Source organism: Cimex lectularius, unplaced genomic scaffold, assembly GCF_000648675.2.
Source record: "Cimex lectularius strain Harlan isolate CLEC.00 unplaced genomic scaffold, Clec_2.1 scaffold5, whole genome shotgun sequence".
Taxonomy (NCBI): domain Eukaryota; kingdom Metazoa; phylum Arthropoda; class Insecta; order Hemiptera; family Cimicidae; genus Cimex; species Cimex lectularius.
This window is the reverse complement of record NW_019392993.1, coordinates 3,990,850-4,009,227: the sequence shown is the minus strand read 5'-3', so window position 1 is coordinate 4,009,227 and position 18,378 is coordinate 3,990,850. Positions and strand designations below refer to the sequence as shown.

Genomic DNA, 18,378 nt, shown 5'->3' with positions numbered 1-18,378 from the left:
TTAGGGCAACATTTTGATAATGCTGCTTGTCTATTTTTTTTTAAATAAATAATTTATTGCCAAATTATTAAAAAAAATTGAAATGTTGCCCTAACTTTTCTAGATGACTAAAAAGGCACATTGCATTTAACATGCTTGTCTATTTGTAAACTCAAATGATCCATACACTGAATATAATAAGTATATTTCCTACGCTCTTAGGTGCGACAAAGAAATTTTTTATGAAACTCACCCACATCTACATATTTTATCTGTTGAAGCTGCAACAATTCTGCAGAAGAGACACAAAACAAGCAGTATTATATTTAAAATAAAAAAAAGGAACAAGGGACCCAAATACTCGATATTGTCTCATATTGGGTTCATTCCTACATGCTCACCAAGGAATTGCACCCATCAACTACGGGGAACACATCAAGCATCCACTTGCACATATGCGGGATATGGACCAAAATTAAGTTTCTCTGTGTCAACCTTGCACCTATTCTTAATCGGGTGAGGATGACCCCTGTCAGATCCTTCAAGGGCCATCTATAAATGAGGAGTAGAAGCAAGGGTAATTACAAAGATTATAACAAGTTAAAAATGATTTTATTTACATTTATAAACTATTTTACAAAAGACTAATAACAATACGTTAATTTTGATTTTTCATTAGGAGAATGTTTTCTTCTTCGTATCTTCCACATAATCAACCGAGTATTCACCTTGAGTTTGCAGTCCTTCTGCTTCCCATTGGGCATTCATGCTTTTTTCGTTTTTTTCTTTTTCAAACATTTCAAGCAGAAGCTGAGTGGCCGTCGGCTTCGGATTTTTCGGGCCGTTCAAACCTTCCTGTTAATATTATTTATTATAAGTATAAAGCGTGAACAATATTATATGTATTTAAATATTGTACGTACGATTGGGAAAACGGTCAAGTTTAATTTAGGATCCCTGAATTTTGTCGGAGTCCAGATCCCTTGGATGCTCGGGTTATTGGTCTGCCAGTTCTTCCTATACCTCATTACTTCCTTTCCAGATCTCTGTGTGAATAGGTTTATCCATTTGTAGACTTCTTCTTTCGAGAAATTATGACAGTTGATGTAGTCTTTTTGACCATTTACTGGTAAAAGAAAAAAAAAATCACTAGGTGTAATGATATTGAGAAAACGTATCATAGCAATAATAAACCAACAGTATTCTGCAGTCAATGTGGGTGCACGATGCCTCCTTGGTTTGACATAAACTACAACGCCAGGGTTTTTATTTGCAAAATTTACCAATTCTGTTTCTAAAAACTCCCTAAAAATAAAGTTAATTTATTATTATTATTAATTTTTAAGGGCATTTTAACGGCTAAGGTCATTTCACGCCCTAACATCCAAACCTTCTATCTTAGGTTAGCTATATCCCTTCTGAGTGCTATAAAGCTCTGACTCCAAACATTCACTCATAAACTAATTTATCCTATTGCCATCCAAGCTTTAATTTTTCTTTTTAAAATTCTTAATTTGGAAGGCCAAATGTATGCAAAAATCCCATTTTAAATTACATATAAAATTTATTTCTGTTTCTTTTTTAAATTAGAATTGTGAATTTTTGTTCCATAATTTAAACATTTCCCATAGGCTTGTATGGCTAATAATAATAATAATAATAATAATGGAGTCAGACTAGCAACAGTCTCAGCATGAGTATAGGCTCATCCTTATCCTTTTATTCTTCCATTCAAATATGATACATAAACTAATTCTACATAACAATAATAAGAAACAAAACACAATAACACTTTTTTTTTTGAGGGAGCTATTTTTCTTATTTAAATTGCGATTTTGGGCATTGCAGTTTATTACACCGCAATTTGTATTTTCTTCCATTTTATTTTTCCGCTCCGGCAGCCTCAAAAACTTCTGAAAAAAGAAATTTTGCACGCACTACTCTCATTCAAACATTAGCAGGCATTCAATGGTATAACAATTTGAGAAAAGGCCTAAATCTCATTATAAATTCCAATAAATTTGAGAAAGCTGAAAATGCTCTTCGAAAGAAACACTGGGGACCCAGTAACTCCTGTAAATCACTCGAAAGGTTGAGCCTTTGCTTAAAGGAAGTTAATTTATTATTATTTTTTTAAGCATAACACATTTTGTTTATCAATGTATGCCATATATTGGGTTGTCCGGAAAATAATGCAGGATTTTGGTATTAAACAAAAAAAAAGAAACTAGTTACTTTAAAGCAATGTTCTTTAATCAAAATAATTTCCCNATTCATACAAATGAGTAATCCTGTAAACGTAAACAGAATATTTTATATAGATTTTTTTTAATGAAAACTTAAAATCCTGCATTATTTTCCGGACAACCCAATATTTATCAATATTAGAATAAAGAACTCATTGCACTAACATACATAAGGAAGCTTTGAGTAAGTACAAATACTTTGATTGGGGCTAAAATTTCTAGCATTGAATAAATTCATTTTTTCACATCGTACATGTATTTGTGTAATTTGAACTATGATTGTAAATCCCAGGCCCTGAAGATGAACTCAACAAAGATCGAAACGTTGGCATGATAAAGAAAATGTTTTTCTAAAACCTACATCACACCAGACCGCATCTCACGATCTGCAAATAATCAAAACTAATGGTCACTAAACACCACATAAATCATAACATTTAGAAACTTAAGTCAATAATTTTTCAATTGAAACTATTGTACTATGTGGTACATAACTTGTTTTAAAATACAATAAAACTAATTGTAATTAATCCATGTTTGCTTAGTGGTCACAATTGACCATATTAATTGTAATCTTTGATTATCCTGTAACCATGGTGGCGTTCTGGTCTAATTGTTCTGACATTTGTTTATTTAAAAAACCGAAAGTGAAACAGGCCAGATTAGTTTAAGCATTTATCAGCAGTTTGTGATACTTGATCATACTTATCAGCATGTTAGAGTAGTTATGTTCTAGTCCACAACATTTCAGGAGGTATTAATTATACTTTGGTTGATTCTGATCTAGCTATCCTGTTTTGTATGTCAGACTAGATTGACTGGAAACTACCAAACTACAGGTTCATCACCTTGCATAAATCAACAAGAAATATTTATATCACAATGTTAAAGCATCATCAGCACTAGGTTATGTTCTTGAGTAATAAAAAACCCCATGAATGTAGACAGACCCAATAAGTATCACACTTGAAGACACCATCAACATAATCCACTATGAGCCTGTGATGGATATGTGCCAACTGTTTTAATATCCCTGATCATCATCATCTACATATTCTAACTCTACATTTCATCCTCGCTGGATTAGCCTGTCAGTCTAGGATGATCAGAAACAACTAAATTACAGATTCATCACACTGCACAAGATGTACGATAAACTTGGTGTATGTGAGGTCATAATGAGGGCTCCTAATAGTCTTAATTGTGAAATTTTGTCAGCAGTTTGTTCTTCATTGATAATTTGTATTGTATTCTCCATTATTAAACATTTTAGCATTGTGCACAGTCAGCGTCCAAAATAGTGGCATGTTTCAGCAGTCTGCATGTCTGATCTCTCTGATAAAACTAAAGGTTCATCACTCAACAGGTTTTGAGAAATTTTTCATTTCATCTGTATGTAGTTGAACATTTCCATCCATTGTGAACATCAATGAACATTTTTTTGGGTAGCTTTGATTCGTTGAACACTATGATGATCGAAAACGACCAAACTACAAATTCATCCCCATGTAGAATAAAACATTTATTTCATTACAGAAATCAATGGAAAAGCTCACTTCAAGTTTTGTTAGTAGTTTGTTCATCATTATTAAACAGTTTAGCATTTTGCACAGTCAATTTCTGAAATGGTGAACTTATTTGGTTGACTTGTGATCTGTTTAACATGCACCAGTAATTTGAATGTAATGATCTCTTCTGTTGGAACATAAATTGATAAAACTACAGGTTTATTACTCCACAAGTGTAGAAGTGTGAAATTGTTGAATGCTGCATGTCATTTAACATTTGTTAGCAGGGACGTACAGGCTTTTAATTAATTTGTTTTTTAGTATGAAATAGGTGGTAGTCAGAAATTGTATTGGGATGGTTCTAAATGAGTAGCCAATTTGTAGTATTGAGATTTATGATTCCAGCCAGGAGTCTAACAGCCTCATCTGGCATAACTATTTGCCAGCTGAAAGTAACTTCTCTGAACTTTCTCAGAATAGGTCAAATACCTAAAAAGTGTTATAGAACGTATTTCTGAGCCAGAAGTTTGGTAAGACTCCAAGGTTAGCAGTATTCAACCTATCAAGTTTACCACAAAGCATAAATAAATAGCTTGCTGTTTATTGTCCTCTTTGATCCCATCAATAACTTTTTCGCATCCACTCGTAGTACTTTTGGTTTGAAGGAATTCAAAATATTGGATACAGCAGGCTTTTCAGACAGAAATGTCTTTTGCCCAGAAATCCTCCTTCTTGAAGGTTTCGGTCGCCACTATCTTAAGGTGCGAATCTGCCTTATTAGCCACTTTTATAATATAATTCAAGTGCAAGCTCAGCATGTAGCTAAGTAAATAAAGTAATTAGGGGAGTGTGTAACTGGGAACGCTAATTAACTTTCTTACAAACATGTGCTAAACACTCTGTACTATCGTGACTTCATCACACCCCCAGATTTTGTGCCTCTTTGCACAGCTCTAATTACATCATTGAATTTTCAATAAAGGTATGCTTGGGTTTGCGAACACTTCCTTAAAAATACAATTCATGGTAAATTTTGCTGATGGTACTTTCTGTGGTAGATGTTTGTTAAACTGAAGCTTAGGTGTCAATAATACACCCAAATATTGATAGTTGCTAATTTTTCCTTCTTCATTCTATTCTCCATGTTTCAAAATCATCCATTCAACTTTTTTGGCTGGCTTTAATATGTTAAATATTTGTCGTAAGTTTTTTCTACTTTTCTTCATATTCTCATGTTAGGTTATAAGCATTGTATATATATTTTTTTTGTTTAGGACTTAGTTACATTCCTGAGCATGTGGGGTTTTTGTTGAAATAATTTTCCCCCACAATCCCTAACATATTTGCTTTTAAAATTCATATAGTTCAAATTTACTACCCTGGCAAAGTGCTTTCCTTGTTAAAATTATTCTGTTTTTCTCAGCTGTCAAATGTAAATTGTTTTGAATAATAAATTTATCGATCTGCCTATCATATTAGGTAGATACATCCATGCCATTAGGAATAAAGCGTTTAAAAATTTAGGATTCATATTCAAGCAAACTGTTGATTTTAAGAACCCTTTTGCAATAAAATTACTTTATCAATCACTGGTACGCTGTCACCTAGAGTATGCCAGTGTTATTTGGTCACCGGGTTCTTTAGATGGAAAGAGGTACAGAGAAAGGCCACGAAATACCCGTATTACAAGATATACAATCACAGGAAGTACCATCATTGCTCCTATGAAGCTGGACTTGCTCCAGTAGGCCTGGATTCTCTGGAGGATAGAAGAGTTTTGGCTTCTGTTATGTTACTGTAGAAGATCCCAAATAATTTTATTGACTCCCCGGAGATATTGTCTTATATTGGCTTTAGTGTTCCCCAGCATCAACTACGGACCCATGTATTATTTAGTAATTCATGGCACAGAACCAAATACGGGTTAGAGTCTTCAATCTACACAGCTGTGCTTTATATAAATTCGGTATCATCGCAGACCCCTTCTCCTTATCCCTTCGGATCTTCAAAAAAAAAATTAAATGAGCTTTGGAATATAACTGAGGGTTTATTTATTACTTTTTTTGTGTTATTTGTTAATCAATTTATAATGTTGATTTGCTTGTTAAAAGTGTTGGCCCTTCTTTCCTTTAATTTTTATAACCTGTTTTAATAATTTATATTGTAACGATTGATTTATTGTCTTGCTTGACTGTCCTATGGTTGGGTACCTGACTTGTTTGTACTGTAAATAAATTAAAAAAAAAAAATATTAGGTTATCAAATGAAATGTACCATTCTTCATTGAGAAGTATTGTTTGAGGTGTTTAGTGTTGCTTTATGATGTCTGTCAAGCAGATCGTCCCAGATCATACTGATATGCACGTTTTAACTGGCACATCAATCCAGGTGGACATAGACAACAGAGACATTTGGAAGAAAGGTGGCCCAAGTTTCAAGAAGGGGCCTTAATATGGTAGATGGAACAGAGAGTAGGCATAGGGGTAAAAGGGCCGAACTTCACCCTTGAACTAACCCCAACGATTTTCCAAGCTAAAGCCCGTGTAATACACATGCACATGATTTAATACAGAACAATATGAAAGGTGCACAAATATACATTCTCCCAGACAGCCAGGCAGCCATGGAGTGCCTAAACTGCCTAATGGCTCTGGGAAAGCAAAACAAGATTACATTAAAGTGGGTTCCGGGTCACGAAAGCATAAAGAAATGAACAGGCTATGATGCACTATGTCGTGTTATTGAAAAAACAAAAATTAACATTTAATTGTTGGAGGATCTTTCTCTGCAAAGAATAGTGGTAAAGGAACAAAAAAATAAAACTTTTGAGTACAATTATTATTATATTACAAAAGGACTTTAATTTAAAAAAAGAATGGTGGCTCTACTGTGCTTCAGCACATTTTTTTAAACAAAAAATAAACAACCAAACACATTCATTAATAAAACCACAAAAGAAGGCTCACTGGCGTTTAAAAAAAGAATGATGCAAATTCGACAAAACTTAAGATTGAGAAAGCAGTGAATCCAAGTTGATAGCTCAGTCTGCAAATTTCTCTCGACCAAAAAATCTTCTGATCTGAGGAAAAATCCAAGAGAGACTGCCCATGGTTCTATCAATCCCTGGTGTGTTCGGCGCTTCGACCAATCAGCGAAATATACCCATTGTTGCTCAGGCATTATAATGCTGACTAACTAGCCAACAAGGGGGCAACTCTCTCACCCAGGGACCAGAACCACAGCTAAGCACTCCATAGTGTGTGCTTAAGCTAGAACTAAAAAAATGAATTGTGAAAGAAAACCTCAAATCCTCCAGGTATGAGGCAAGCTAAGAGGTTTATAAACATCTCAAAATGAAAGGCGAAAGAACTCCTCATTCAGCAGGTAGGATTTGTGAAAAATTTTAGGCCTCTACACCGGCCACTGCCCTCTTAACTATCACCTTAAGAAGATGGGCAAAACCGAGACGGAAACATGCCAGCTCTGCCAGAGACATCAGGACATATCTTTTGCGAATGTAAAGCGTTTTGCTGGTTTATGATACAGCCAATTCGGTAGGACATTTCTCATACCACAGGAAATCCACGAACAGGCTTCAAGGAAAGTGCTCAGTTTTATAACGAATAGTATACTTTCCAAGGTATGGCTATAGGTATAAGCTATAAGGCTATATATGAGGTGTGTAGAATTAAACTGCGATGACCTGATGCCGTATACTATGGATGATGCCCCTAATACTTGATGATCAACAAATCAAAACTGTTAAGGCTTAAATAAATGAACTGAAACAAATCATGCTGGATATAATGGACTGAAGAGTGGTATTACCTAAACCCCTTGCTGTCACCGTTGGATTTGCAAAACTTGAGCGTTATCCTTTTCAACTGGCAGACGTATCTACCGATCCCGTTTTGAAGAGGAGCCCTCGGGAATCCGCTCACCATAAAAAGATGAGAATTGGACATTTTTGAATGGAATTTGTTGAAACGCCGATTAAAAAACGGACACTCAAACTGAACTGTTTCCAAGCTGTAACCGTGTAATATTGAAACCTCCTGCAACCTCGTGTAATAATAAAACAACGCGCGAGTAATAGTTTCTGTTTCCAATTGTGTTTTCGTGTGATATATTAAACGATTTTCTACTAAGTTATGGCCGGAGAAGTTTTCGTGGACGCTCTCCCATACATCGATCTTGGATATGATGAACCAGGGATCAGAGAAGGCGTAAGTATTGAATATAAACTTTAACAATATCTGAGACAAATTTAATAAACAAAACATTTCTTTTAAGGCTTTAGCTCTAGTCGAAGAAGAAACCAGGAGGTACAGGCCTACAAAAAACTACTTGGAGCACTTGCCCAGCATACATTTAAACGCCTTCGAGGTAAATTATTGCCACCATTAATACATATTAATAAGGGATTGTCAAACATAATTTTTTAGACTGAACTGATGAAAAATGAATTTGAGAGGCTGCAACAAAGGCTGCCCATGGATACGCTGAGTATGAAGCGTTATGAACTGCCTCCACCCCCTGCTGCCAAGATGAGCGACTTGAGCGCGTGGAACGAATGCGTTGAAAATTCCATGGCCCAGCTTGAACATCAGGCAACTAGGTGAGTTTTTTAAAAAGATTTTCGAGTTTGTTTACATTAGATCTAAAACAATTTCGTTTAGGATATGCAATTTAGAACTGATGCTCGAGTACAGTTGTGAAGCGTGGAAATCGTACATCGAACTTTTGATGAAATGCCTGTCCGTGGCGCAGAAACAGCTTCAGTCCATAAGGTGAACCAAGGAATAAGAAAAAAACAAGCATCATTAACTTAAATTAACGTTTTTGTCTTGTGTTTAAGGAAAGAGATACAGGAGATAAACTGGCAGAGGAAACATGCTCAGACTAAAGCGGGTGAGAAACTCCTCAAGTTAGAAACGATGTGGGAAGAGCTGGTGAAGAAAAATTACGAAATTGAGCAAGCCTGTGTCGAACTCGAAGAACATCTTACAGACGAACAAAGGCAAAAATGGGAAGAAGAAAACAACATAGTTAATAACATGGAACCTTAAAAACTAATTTAAGAAATAAATGTGTTGTTTATATTATTATATAAATATTTGTATAGTCTAGATGATTTGCAATACAATCAATGATTCAGTTCTCCTGTTTTCAACTATGTAAAACTAAATTTTTAATTAATTAATTTAATACCAAATAAATAAATTAATACCATTAGTATGAAGTCTGGATTTTAACTTAATTTTTTCTCAAGCTAAATTTATTGTAAATTAAAAGCTGGAATTGCCGGTGGACTGCGAGAAGAGATGACTGTATATGCGTGTGCAGATTTGATCTTGTATAAATCAGTAATCAGTATACGCTAAGTCTCAGGAATGTTTCATTTATTGCAGAAACATTTTTATGCATGTTGGGGTTATGGGAAATGCGCTGTATATCTCATGAAGCTGACTATGAGTTGAAAAAAAAGGAAAATAAATTCAAATAAATGATTATTTCTTCACAAAATTTAAAATTTTTCTGACATAATGAAACAAAACAATTTCAATGAAATGATAAACTTATTAATTAATTTTTTAAATACATTTTCTTTTTGCAATTATGAAAGTTCAATTTTAATTTTTTAAAGTACTAATGCAAATTAGTTCAAATATTTCATAGGGTGGGGGGGAGGGTCAACCTTGTTTCTTTTTAGGAACTATATCGCATTTCAAACTGATGCAACCAACTTTAATATTTTTGCGCATGAAGGTGAAGTTGAGGCAGACTGAGTGATATGGTAATATGGACAGTGTCGGCTGAATGCTAATCGGCCAATTTTTAATCGTGTAATTCCCCTAAAAAAATATATATATAATAAAATTTTAAAATACTAATGTTTCAAAAAATGTTTGCGTACAGGTGGTATAGGACAAGATTGAAAACCCATAGACCTGGCTATAGATGTAGGCAAGGACTTTGTGTACTTTTTAAGTGTGGAGCACAAAGGTCCTAATTCCTTGTCGGTAAACACGCCTTTCCTGTATCGTCCATTAGTATAATCCAAAACATCAAAGGAATAAAACAAGTTAGTTTTCTTGTTAAAACAACGTTTAAGGTCATACGTACTATAATATCATCGGTGAAACCCCAGGGCAGTATTACATCAGAGGTAATACATGATCTTCAGTGTCCTGTTGTAAGTATTAATCTTGTTGTTTGGAAACTTCATTTTGTCAGTTCCAGGGTTAATGCAAGGGACCTTTTCTTTAACTAGGATATCATACGGCCCCTGAAATATACCACTCTAAAAAAACATGCTACAATTTCTATTCTTTTTTCTATATGATTTGATACATCTTTTAAAACATTATAATATCAAAATCTGATTTAAAATGTTAACTGATTAAAATGTGTGATTAATAATTAATTAATGTGTGATGAGGTCCATGGGGTAAAGAACACGTTACTAAACAACCTTTATACAAACAACACTGAAGATGGTGAAATTCTGAAACATATCTTAAGAATAGACTGGCCTGAATCATTGGAAACGATTTAGTTGTGATTAACATATAATTTTGTTTTTTAAAAAAGTTGGCAAAAATACACTTTAGAATTTTATGTGTATGGATAAATAATATGAAACAAATTAAAATTGGGTATATATGTAGACCTAGTAGAAAAGTCCCATTATTTAATTTTTTTAAAAATTCAGCTTAAATGTATAAAAAGTTAAAAAGTATGTTACGTATTAATTATGTACAAACATAAAATTCTCATGATTATCCAGTTTGAAAAAAAGTTGAATTTGGCTTAGAAAAAGTTCAATGTTAATTAAAAGAGAACAAAAAATCGGCTTAGAAAAACTTCAAAAAGCAAAAAATTCAATGTTAATGTAGAATGAAAAAGTTCAATGTGTTTGGGAACAAATATAATCGGATTTGACAAAAGTTCAATGTGACTTTAAAAATGACATACAGTATAGAAAATGTTTAATCTGGTTTAAAAAGAGCCCAATGTGGTTGGGAAAAAATTCAATGTAATTTGACAAAACCTCAATGTAAGTTGAAGAATGACAATTCGGTACAGAAAATGTTTACTGGTTTAAAAAGAGTACAATATAGTTGGGAAAATATTCAATTTCATCTCACAAAACCTCATGTGAGTTGAAAAATGATAATTCAGCTTGGCAAATGTTTAATGTCTTTGGAAAAAGTTCAATTTGACTTGCCTTAGGTTTTTCCCCTGACGACTATCAAACCAAAAGCCGAAGGTTTGATTGCAGATTCGATGATTTGAAAAATTTTTAATTTCACTTGTTAAAACTTCAATGTGACTTGAAAACATTTCATTTCAACTTGGCAAAATTTTGATGTGATTGGATACCAATTTAATGAAATTTAAAAAAAAATTCTATGTGACTTGAAAAAAGACAATTCAGCCTGGAAAATTGTTAATGTAGAATGAAAAACGTTCATTTTGTCTAGGCAAACGTTTGATCTCAAAGATTCGATTTGATTTGAATAAAGTTTAATTTGGCTTGGCAAAATTCAATGTGATTTGTCAAACTTCAATGTGGCTTAATAAAGGTTCGATGTGATTTGAAGAAAGTTCAATGTGACTTGAAAAATGATAATTCAGCTTGGAAAAAGTTTAATGTGGTTTGGAAAAAAAGTTCAATTTGGCTTGCCTAAGGTTTGATGGCAAAGATTCCATGAGATTTGAAAATCTTTTAATTTCACTTGTTAAAACTTCATTGTGACTTGAAAAAATTTCATTTCAATTTGGCAAAATATTAATGTGATTGCATAACAATTTAATGAAATTTGAAAATTTTTTATGTGATTTGAAAAAAGATAATTCAGTCTGGAAAATTGTTAATGTAGAATGAAAAACGTTCATTTTGGCTAGGCAAACGTTTGATCTCAAAGATTCGAAAAAAGTTTGATTCGGCTTGGCAAAATTCAATGTGATTTGTCAAACTTCAATTTGGCTTAGTAAAGGTACGATGTGATTTGAAGAAAGTTCAATGTGACTTGAAAAATTATAATTCAGCTTGGAAAAAGTTTAATGTGGTTTGGAAAAAAGTTCAATTTGGCTTGCCTAAGGTTTGATGGCAAAGATTCCATGAGATTTGACAAACTTGTATTTAGCTTGGCAAAACATCAATGTGATTTGAAAAAAAGTTCCTATTTGACTTGAAAAAAAGTTCCTATTTGATTTGAAAAAATGACATTTTGGCTTTATAAAACTTTGATTTCATTTGGAAAAAATGCAACGTGTAAATAAAATTACTCACTGCGTACTGCTTCGAAAATTGAGCCGTCACCAGCGGCTCGCAGCCGAGGAAAACTCCAAGGAAAATTGATGGGAGCATCCTAGAGTCAGTTCGTCCTTCTTTGCTATGATCATGGTCCATTTGTGTGCTGTCCATCGTTTTGCACAAAGAGCGTTAACGATCTAAACAAAAACTTTTTATCTCCGCCAACGACAAATTGATCGCAAATTAAGGAAACATCGTCGAGAAAAACGGATATTACAGCATGATGTTATCAACATCGTTAGCGATGTTTTATTTCTTCCTTCATGCTGATTGTTGGGTCATCCGCAACTCCACAGCTTTTCCATCTTTATTCACGCAAGACATCTTTGGTAACAACAAAATTAAAATTACATCAAAGAGGCAAATAGAAGAAAAACAATAATTGCCCAAGGAAAAAGATATCAACAACTCAAGGTGGCGAAATGTAAACGTCTGACAAAAAGTATTAATAGACCTCAGAGGGAAATAAAAAAACGAGAGTAATTCATACACATTATATTGTAAAAAGTTGGCTCCAAAACCAGTGAAAGAAATGGAATAATATGGAAATACCCCTCGGTCTTTCAAACTGAAAACACGAACTGAAATTCCTATAAAAATTACAACAACAATAGTCTGACAATAGCCATACCCCAAAATAGTCAGTGAATGCATTCAAAAGCTGAGAAAACAACATCCTAACAATCCACAGAGCACAAAGGAATTTTGGGTTATGAACAAGTAGGCAAACTTGTCCGAGGAGGATTGCGAGGCCAATATAGGTCCAGAACCTATACTAGTATAACAACCTATAGGTATAAGAAGATCAAACATAAACTCCTCATTCTCAGAATGGGACCACACAAATCAAAAGATGAAATAGAGGGTAACTAGAGGTGCCAGGCATAGTAAATTCATGATTAAAGAACCCTCGCCAAAAATGCAATTTGCTACAGCTAAACAGGGTAAAACTCAGGAGATGATTTTATCTTAGAAAACACCTACACAACATGGGTATGTTAAATGATGACCTCATATGAAGGTTATGCAAAAAGGAGGAAGAAACTGCCACTCGTATTATCTTCGAATGCGAAGCAACTTCACAATGGTGATATAACCTGGGGTACTCTCCAAGAAAACCCGGGAAGAAGAGAAAAAGAATTGCAGCAATGACAGTCAATGACCTTTTCATTTTAAAAGAAAGATGTACTTTATGGGACTGGATCAAGGAACTAGGACTAGTACAATAATCCGGAAGGCTTGCCCGTGCTTGAATAATACAAAAACCCCAATTCCTCGTGTCTTCATCGTCACCATCTTTCTAAGTAGTATGGTCCTTACGGAGGTTAGGTTAAATGTTTAATAATCCTGCCTCTACCAGTGAGGGCTATAATGGTTCTGACAGGAGAAAAGTGGAACAGATGGCGTATCTTGCAATAGCGTTTCAGCACCATAAAATTGTCCAAAAGAGTAATATTTTTGGCTAATTTATTAGTTACTAGAACTTTCATCGGCAGTTTGTCATCCTTGATCATTTCTGCACAATTATTGAAATATGTTTAGCCCAAAACCATTCAATTTGTCTGAAATGTCTTTTGGTCGTATCCAAACTTTATAGTCTAGACAGACGTCAGACGGGAAGGCTGACCAAGAAGATCGGAATCAACCAAACTACAGGTTGACTGTACACCTCCAGGATGAAATAAAAATTGTTCTAATTAAAGAACTAGAAAAAGTACAATAATCCAGAAGGCTGGAGTGCTTGAGGAATACCAAACGTTTTTTAGTCTTTTGTCCTCCTTCATCGATGACCTACTTTACTTTGTAAATCCATTATATTTCGTGGTCCGATTGACCAAATAACTTCTTTCAATTAATCAATTTTTATGTAAGGTATTGGTTGAGATAAAAAATCTTTACTTTGTCTTATCTTTTAAATAATTGCTTTGATTAGAACTATCGGGAGTGTGAAGTCCGAAAAATAACCTCACCAGTATTTGTAATGCTATAAATTATTCATTTTATTCCCCTGTCATGCCCATTTCTTTTGACTACAGACAATCCTTGATAATTTTTATTCCAATTATTTTGTATTTGGAGGAATTAACAGTACCAATGAAGCATTTTACAGTACGCCCTTAGAAGTGGTTATGGTGTTTCCTTTCACTTCCCTCCCGTGTGATATATCTAAAAGATTGATTGTTATTGCAGCAATCTCGAAACAATCGCTAACAGAAATGCCCCCTCTTACAATTTCTGCTGCTTAAATGACTTGTAACTAAACTTCCATGTATTATGGTTAGCTATCTCTCGACTGCAAGGGAATTACTCGTTTGATTTTCTCAAGAGTTGAAAGATATATATTTTTTTTAGATTTATAAGAGTATATTCATTAATCGAAAAGTAAAAAATGATCGGAAAAATAAAGTATACTTAATTTTGTAGTTTTTAACAGGCTTAAAACAGCTTGAAGATGGACAGAATTCAAACCATTTAAAAATCGATATAAACTAATATTTTTGTAGGACATCGTAAGTTCTTATCCGTTAATCCAATCCACACAGACAGGGCTAGGAAAAAGAAAATATTAGTTTCTGAACAATCCAATATCATTGAGATATGGCAGCCGGAAACGTCGCCGATTTCCATTTGCATAGATCTACCGATTGCATCTATCAGAATGAGGTCGGCCAGAAAACAGTGGTCGTCCCAGGTCCAAGCCAATTTAGGTTTCACTGGTACAATTTTGTTTCGACCTCAAATATATCAAAAATTTGAGTTTTTCTTCTTTTTTAAAAATTATTTTATTTCTCATCTTTTCTGAAATCCGTCGTAGTATATTATATTTAACGTGCCATTTTTAAAAAATCAAGCTTTGCTTTAAAGCAGTTTTCGATACATGTCAAATTATTTCTTTTCTTTCCCAACCTTCCAATTTTATTGTTATTGCTATCTATATCAAAATAATTTTAATATCGTAAAGCACTGGGCTCAGAGTTTAACATTCCTTTCATAAAAATGTGTGGTGATAAGTTAATCGATAATTATTCAGAAATCGTGAGATGCGGTCTGGTGTGATGTAGGTTTCAGAAAAACATTTTCTTTACCGTGGCAACGTTTCGATCTTTATTGAGATCATCTCCAGGGCCTGGGATTTACAAACATTGTTTACATTTAAAAAATACATTTAGGATGTGGAAAAAAGTGAATTTATACCGAAGAATTCTTGCACAATTACACAGAAGACAAACACTTTGAGTGAGTAGACATACTGTGATTGAATATAAAAAATATATTTTGCATGGTATAAATTCACTTTTTTCCACATCCTAAATGTATTTTTTAAATGTAAACAATGTTTGTAAATCCCAGGCTCTGAAGATGATCTCAATAAAGATCGAAACGTTGGCACGATAAAGAAAATGTTTTTCTGAAACCTACATCACACCAGACCGCATCTCACGATTTCTAAATAAATGTAAACAATGTTTATAAATCCCAATTATTGTGACAATAATCACACATCTACACAGAAAATAAACACTTTGAACCCTGAAGATTATCTCAATAAAGATCGAAATGTTGGCAAGATAAAGAACATATTTTTCTGAAACCTACATCACACCAGACCGCATCTCATGATTTCTGAATAATTTTCATAAAAATGTTGAGGTATGAAATTCTGGTAATATCATGGAGTTATTGGATTAGTATTACAACCGTCGAAACCACGCCGGCCCACGAATTTAAAGGAGAGGTCTTATTTAATGAAAGCTGGTTTGAAAAAAAATTGATCGCGTAATCAGCTAATTAGACGGTACGAAGAAGCATTGTGGGCGGGTTTGTCAGGTTTAGGAAGAAGGATGTTGTTTGAGTATTTCCAGAGCAGAGTGAAGTCTGTAGTGCGGAGTATACTGTTGTATAGGTACGTGATGAAGATTGCCTTTTTAGGGTATTCATGGAGGTTTCAGGATGTGATAAGGTCAAAGCCACTAGACATGCGATTCGGAAACCAGGTAAGGATATATACAGGGTGACTGGCGATAAGTGTCGAAAATTTCAGATGTTTCTACTCACCATATGTAACAGAAAACTTCCTATAAACCCCTGTCCAAATCTCCAAGTAAAGAAGTAATTTCAGGTTTTGGGTGGTTTTTAATTTTTCGACTTAGGTCCACTAAATTACTTATTCACTCCAGAATTACTGACTGTAGAAAAATCTGGTTTGTGTCACCTGAAAGAAGGTTAAATTTGCTGTAAGGAAACCTATTTACATTGCAGAATTGATGAAAAATTCTGCACGAAAAATTCAGAAAAAAACAAAAATGTTGAAATTTGGAATTTTTTGAATATTGATTGGTAACTGTTACTAACTACAAACTCCTGGAGCTTTGCAAATATCCTCAAAAGTTCTCCATTCAATTAGCTTCCAGCTACCCACCTTTTTCGATTGCGCTTCTGGATAGCCCAAAAATTTTGCATTTTGTTGAACATTTCTTGTGTCGATGAAGGGGGCACGTTCAATTTTTCCAGGAAATCCGTCTGGCTCTTGAGTTTCGTGTCAGTTCTTTAATGTTCAATTCAATCAGTTTGCTTTACGTTATCGCCTGACAACTTCCTCAGGTTGGTGATATAAAGTATGTCCTTTTTTCCTAATGCACATCTTCCTGATTTGAATTTCATTTACGGTTACTGCAACGGTATTGCTACTGCTGCAAGGGAAGGATACCAAGCTCGTTTTCCACATTGAGACGTTCCAGCAGAGGCCGAGGGAAACTGGTTCTTTCTTGATGTAGGTGAGGAAATTTTGCAATAACGGCATCGTTAATCGTGATCCCGAAATCAGTACACGTCCGGCCTTGGTGTTTCACAATGGAGAGGTTGGGATACCTTCCGTCGTGAATTACCATTTTACGAGTGTGATTGATGTAGATGAGGAAAAAATCAACTCACTGCTGGTGGTGGTCATTTCGTTCCAAACTTTGCACTCTCGTAAAAGAGCGAAAGAACCAGTTTCCCTCAGCCTCTGATGAAGTCGTTGGAAGGTGCGATCTGAGATTTGAGGACAGGATATTATAGGAAGTTTTTTGTTGCATATGGTGAGTAGAAACACCTCCTGAAATTGTCGACATTTATCGCCAGCCACCCTGAGCAAAGAACTTTGAGCAAAAGCGTCAAGTATGACGTCATTAATTTTTTATGACTTGTTATCTAATTTTAAACACATATCGACCTCATTCGGCTTAAAACGTAGTATTCAGTTTCATCACTTCACATTTAATCGAGCAGTATTTAATCGAAATGGTATGAAAATGAAATTGATTTCCGCCGAGAGATTGAAAGCATTAATGAACCAGGGCTTAGGGGAGGAGAGCTCGTGAAGTTGTTTCCCATGGCTGTATAACACAGTCAGCAATCAGACCCAGGAACGGCTAAATCCAATTTACTCCTACGGAACCACATGCATCTTTTGGAAGACGGAGCTGGCTGGCCCTCCTTTCATCGGAGTTGGTTCAAACCTAACATATTCTATTAATTCTATTAATCTAACGCGAAAGCTGCTACATTGAATATGAATGTGTATTCAATGGTAATTCATTATTAATCTGTAATTGAAAATCTGTAGGTTTACTGATAAAAGTGATTATTATTCAGTTGTTTATTAAACAAATATTTCGTGTCGTTTGTAATTGTTACTCTTCCGCGTCTAGAGTGGATTTTTACAGCAAATGTTATTGAGTAACAATCTGCGATAGGCGCAATAAGTTAGATAAAGTACATAGCGTATAAAGATTAAATTAAAATCAAGTTGAGAAGCTATCCAGTGATAACACTGCTAAACCATTTAATCACTCGTACTCTCTGGGAGCAGTTCACGGTGCCACTGTCTTTTTAGACGTCGAGAGGATTAGTGAGTGAGGATTAGAGGATATAACGATGGATGTAAGGGTTCGTGATTGTATGTTCTGGAAGGTATAGTTGAACCCCATAGTTATATGCAGTATTTCCAAATTGGTTTCATTTTTGAGGTGTATATGTATATTTTGTTGTCGAGGTAGAGTTTAATCTGTTGTCTAGTAGTCTTTTAAGTAATCGGTATCGTCGGTTCAGTGTTCCGGTCTTTTAAGTCGTATGGGATTCCAGGTCAGTTACTTGTCTGCATACAGCCCCAGTTAGCTGATTTTGGTAGTAAGGGGTGAAGTTATAATAGATTAGAGTCTGATTAAATTTTTTGAATGGAATATAGTATGTCCGGATGGTTCGGTGAGCTAAAACGAAGAGTTGGAGGATAGAAAAACAGTGTGATTAGCGTATGCTAAGTCGGGCTGTGGGATGGGAAGAG

General features: G+C 34.5%; 2 protein-coding genes and 1 long non-coding RNA gene across 3 annotated transcripts; 1 reads left to right on the top strand and 2 right to left on the bottom strand.

Annotated features, from left to right (window-relative positions):
* Positions 1–613: 613 nt before the first annotated feature.
* Positions 614–7,763, bottom strand: LOC106666234 (39S ribosomal protein L43, mitochondrial). Its single transcript, XM_014393289.2, has 4 exons — positions 7,562–7,763; positions 1,178–1,284; positions 903–1,105; positions 614–834 (listed from the first exon to the last, which is right to left on the bottom strand). The coding sequence occupies exons 1-4, from the start codon at positions 7,696–7,698 to the stop codon at positions 655–657; spliced, it is 627 nt and encodes a 208-aa protein (XP_014248775.1). The 5' UTR covers positions 7,699–7,763; the 3' UTR covers positions 614–654.
* Positions 7,764–7,777: 14 nt separating this feature from the next.
* On the top strand, positions 7,778–8,968 carry LOC106666233 (pre-mRNA-splicing factor SPF27). The gene is made up of 5 exons (XM_014393288.2): positions 7,778–7,959; positions 8,027–8,119; positions 8,179–8,351; positions 8,413–8,523; positions 8,592–8,968. The coding sequence occupies exons 1-5, from the start codon at positions 7,885–7,887 to the stop codon at positions 8,800–8,802; spliced, it is 663 nt and encodes a 220-aa protein (XP_014248774.1). The 5' UTR covers positions 7,778–7,884; the 3' UTR covers positions 8,803–8,968.
* Positions 8,969–9,393: 425 nt separating this feature from the next.
* On the bottom strand, positions 9,394–12,436 carry LOC112127977. The gene is made up of 4 exons (XR_002910809.1): positions 12,033–12,436; positions 9,860–10,022; positions 9,651–9,771; positions 9,394–9,588 (listed from the first exon to the last, which is right to left on the bottom strand). It is a non-coding gene; the product is annotated as an uncharacterized LOC112127977 (long non-coding RNA).
* Positions 12,437–18,378: the final 5,942 nt, after the last annotated feature.